The sequence below is a fragment of the Nicotiana attenuata genome, chromosome 12 (genome assembly GCF_001879085.1).
Source record: "Nicotiana attenuata strain UT chromosome 12, NIATTr2, whole genome shotgun sequence".
NCBI classification, from domain to species: domain Eukaryota; kingdom Viridiplantae; phylum Streptophyta; class Magnoliopsida; order Solanales; family Solanaceae; genus Nicotiana; species Nicotiana attenuata.
Genome location: NC_032000.1, coordinates 24,861,111 through 24,865,387, shown reverse-complemented (window position 1 = coordinate 24,865,387; position 4,277 = coordinate 24,861,111). Strand labels below are relative to the sequence as shown.

Genomic DNA, 4,277 nt, shown 5'->3' with positions numbered 1-4,277 from the left:
TTTAGAACATGAAAAATAAAGGTTAGATGAATAATTAGGATAAAGAGAGCATAAATTAATAGCCAAATTGTATAGATTATGTGCCAGACGGCAAGTTATGGAATACCGAAAATGTCATCGCACTGACGTCCATTGGTAAACGCAATTGCCGATTTCTGATTGACTACAATTTCATAGTAACAGACAAAAGAAGTTGCACAAACGACAGATATTGCTCAGACCTTCCCACAAATGGGCATGCAACCAATATATTTTCACATGTTTTTTCTGCAAAGAGGTCAGGTTGAGTAATAGATATGTTTGATGTAACAAATATCTAACTGATAATCTGGCCAAATACTAAATATAGTATATCTTATTGCTTGCATAAAACTCTGCAACATTAATGCATACCTCAGTGTCATTTTCACTTTCAACATAAATAATAAATGCATAAATTAAGTAACCGGCTAGAGCGTCACGCAACTAAAGCAATTGTTTCAAGCCCCAAAAGTTTGGGGGCCCCAAAAAATTTTTTATTTTCTACATGTGTTCGGTAGTTGTATTGAAGCCCCGATTAATTTGATTTCGCACCGCCTAAGGCCTAGTAGAAAGGAAAGTGCACTCTAAAATGATATTATTCATAGGCCTCAAACCCGAAATACCTGATTAAAGTAGGTTAAATCATATCCATCCCACCACAATCCTTGGAGGTAGAGCCCAATTTTTATCAATAATAAATTTATAAGTTAATTTTTTTAAAGAAAATATTGAGTATTTTAAACTAGAAAAGTAAGTAAAAAAATTTATATAATGTAAAGATAACTTTTAGTTTGTTATTGATATAATTGCTTGTGCAAAAATGGAAGAAAGAGAATTACTCCACTAAACCCTTACCCTAAATATAAATTTTTGTGTTATTTATATCATTAGTAAATACATATATTATTTTTTTCTTTTTTATATTTCTCATTAGAAAACGTTTCTCTATTTTAATATCTCTAATAATCTGAATCTCATTTTTTATTCTCATCAAAAAACGTGTATTACACTCTTATATTTTCTTTCTTGGTTTCTGCAAAAATTCAAGTTTTCGATAAGCTATATTGTTTCGTAAAAAAAAAAATTAATAAAAAGCAAGAGTTGAAGAGTACTATTGAATAAGCTATATTGCACATTCTTAATTTTTTTTTTTCCTTTGCAGGCTTCAAGCATTGCAACAAGTATCTTAAGAGTGATTAAATGGTTTATAAAAGAAATTATTATTAACTTTTCATTTTCAAAAGGCTAGAAAAATATATTTCAAATAAAAATATATATGAAGGTTTTGTTTCAACAAAGGCCTCCAATTAAATTTTCGCTTCAGGCCTCTAATCTTGTTGAGCATCTCCTGATTAAGTCAAAATATAAGATTAATTTGGACGGATTAATTTAAGATTTAATGATACCGAATCATTAATAACTAAAATATTAGATGTTGAAGAAGATGTTAAAGTATGCAAATACGAAGACTCGTAAGAATCCCTTTGTTCACTATACTACGTCGTGTATATCAACTCATTTACGAGTTTCTACTTTAATTTGTTTATCTAATTAGAGATTGTAGAATCCTTAGTTGCTTTCCGAGACGGGCTTGTTTATCACGGCATTAGAAGTTAGAAAAAATTGCACTTACCTGAACATATATGATGGATCTTTAGCTTTCAGAACCCGTTATTATTTTCGCATATAAATTATGGAAACAGACTTTTATCTAGACAGTTTTAAGAATATTTTTTCCTTTTCTTTTTAACATGAAGAGAAAAAACAGATGCGCCTTTTATACATTGTGAATATATTATGACCATGAAAAGAAATTGTCCTCCATCATTTGAATGCAAGTGATGTTGCCCAACAAACTTTTGGCTTCGAGTATAACACTCTAGTAAAACTTGGGCCTAACGATAAAATGTCTAAAAAATATTTCTTTTCTTTTTTAACGTCAACGAAATTATATAAAATGGACAACATGATGAAAGTACCATTGTTTCTATGAGACACAAGATCTAAGAACTATAGTTGTACACCAAGTCCGAAAGTGTATACAGTTCATTATGTGTGCAAAGTACTATTGCAGCAACTACTATTTGGTAGCAGTGGATGCAAAGTCGGTATAAATATCAGATCAATTAAATTTTGGGACATCAACTATTGAGCATGTCCATGGATTTAAGGCCCTTTCGGAAGTAGGACGTGAACTTCTGTGAAACCGGGTCAGAACCGGAAAAAAAAAAACTCTATAAATTATACTAATTCATATAGGTAAGTAAGTAGTAAATGAAGTTGGCAAAAAAAATACCGTTTTTTAAGTAGAACAAAATCGACCGGATGGTAGAGCTGGGAAAATGGAAGGAACTGTTTAGACAAGACCCTTGAACAAATGTGACACTATCACCACAGAAAAACAGAATCTCTGAAAGGACTTTACTATAACATTCAATTCACACTGTCACTGGACTTTGAATTGTTACTAGACTTTATTAAACTCTTTTCCGGTCCCTGTGAATCTTCATTTGCCTTGGGATATTGAAATATCCTTTGCAACCCAAGTCGAGAGCAACTCTGAACAGCTAATTCTCTCCCTCAAAACAGCCTGATTAGCTTCAGCCATAGCAAGATCTACCATTTCTTAAGGAGGGAGGCAACAGTTACAACCAGCATTTAGACCAATGCATTTTCTTGACCACACAACGTTAGTTAAATGGAATTACTCATTAAACAGTACATAAATCGCCACCACTATATATATTATAGCAACCATGCACATATGAGATTGGCCCCCTCTCGAGCACATAACAAATACCAACATATTTCATTGAAGCAGATTACTAATTCAACAAAGAGAACTGACAAATACCATATCACACAGCTCTTACAACATCAAACTGTATATGCCTCGATAATTCAGTAAATAGAAATAGTTCATATTTTTACATCTGATAAGGACTAGAAGGAAATCCTTATTGCATTGCACCTACAGTAGATTTATTCTTGCTCCCAACATTTCCCTGCAGAAAAATCTAGATTAATGCTGACACAGCACCAGCTTGCAGAAGATCATCGGAGCACCCTGTGCCTCCTCCTGCAGAAACTTCTATGTGAAAGGAGAAAAAATGGATTATACCCGCAAATTGTTAACAGTCAAAGGATACAAAAAGCACCTTCGCTGGTACGTCCCCTCAAAGTTGAACAAGAAAATAATAACAAATGAAAGAAGATCCACAAGGGAAGCAACAATAGAGAAAGCCAGAATATAAATGCTCCAAGACTGTATGAAACCTTTTTTGACAAGAAGCTTTGATGTTACAACTCCTGTACATGTACACGATTCTGGCACGGTACCTAAAAATAATCTAAGAAAAATACTATCATGGAGGAATCTCAAGGTAAAGTTACAATGCACCTAGAAGCTAATTTAATGAAGCTAACTCCGCATTCGTTTCCTCTGACTTCCATCTTCCAGACCCTAGAGAAAATCAATTTCCAAATATAGAAAACAAATTAGAAACCTTAAACATTAACCCTGAATCAACAAGCATATCCCCAGCGTTTTGGGAAAAGTAAATATACAAGCAAGTCTTTAACATTAAAACAGTTTTGAGATTAAAAAAAGCACCAGCAATTATGATAACCACTAAATACTAAGTAATGACTTTCAGTAGCTACAATTCCTCTGTCTCCACAACTTGCACCTAACTATAGAATCAGCCACTCACGTTTCGCAGGTAAACTGTGTTGCTTTTTCTAATCATACTTAGAAAGGCATGCACTATTTGTCACCAAGTACTAAACAACTTCAAGAACAAACTATAGAGATTCAAGCTTTGAGCTTCTACAACTTTATGTCCTCAACCACCTAATAGTTGTTAGGAATACGACTATCAGGGATTTTTTTTTTTTTCTGATAAGGTAAGATATTATTAAGAAGCAGTATCAACAAAATACTGCAATAAATACAAAGAGATAGACTTGGTACAACTATCAGGCAAATTAGAGGCACTACAGATTGAATACCATTTTAGGTGTTTACCACTAAGAAAATGACACTCCAGTCACCTGCCTGTTGCCATTCGGCATCATGTGCATCACCATCAGGTAAGATATTCAGGAATAAGACACAATGATATTTAACATGCAATCAAATCATCTAAACCAACAACTCCTCAGTCCCAAACAAGTTGGGGAGTCCCAATCAAGTCATCTACCCCCCCCCCCACCACACACACACACAACAAACAAAAAACGAAAAGAGAGGAGGG

At 33.6% G+C, this 4,277-nt stretch overlaps 1 protein-coding gene across 1 annotated transcript in view; it reads right to left on the bottom strand.

The window, feature by feature from the left end:
* The window catches only part of LOC109235454 (polyadenylation and cleavage factor homolog 4), a 10,133-nt gene continuing 8,667 nt past the window's right edge, over positions 2,812-4,277 (bottom strand). The window contains exon 7 of the mRNA XM_019401572.1: positions 2,812-3,484. Within this exon, the coding sequence (XP_019257117.1) occupies positions 3,443-3,484 (42 nt within the window). The 3' untranslated portion in view covers positions 2,812-3,442. The remainder of the gene's footprint in view (positions 3,485-4,277) is intronic.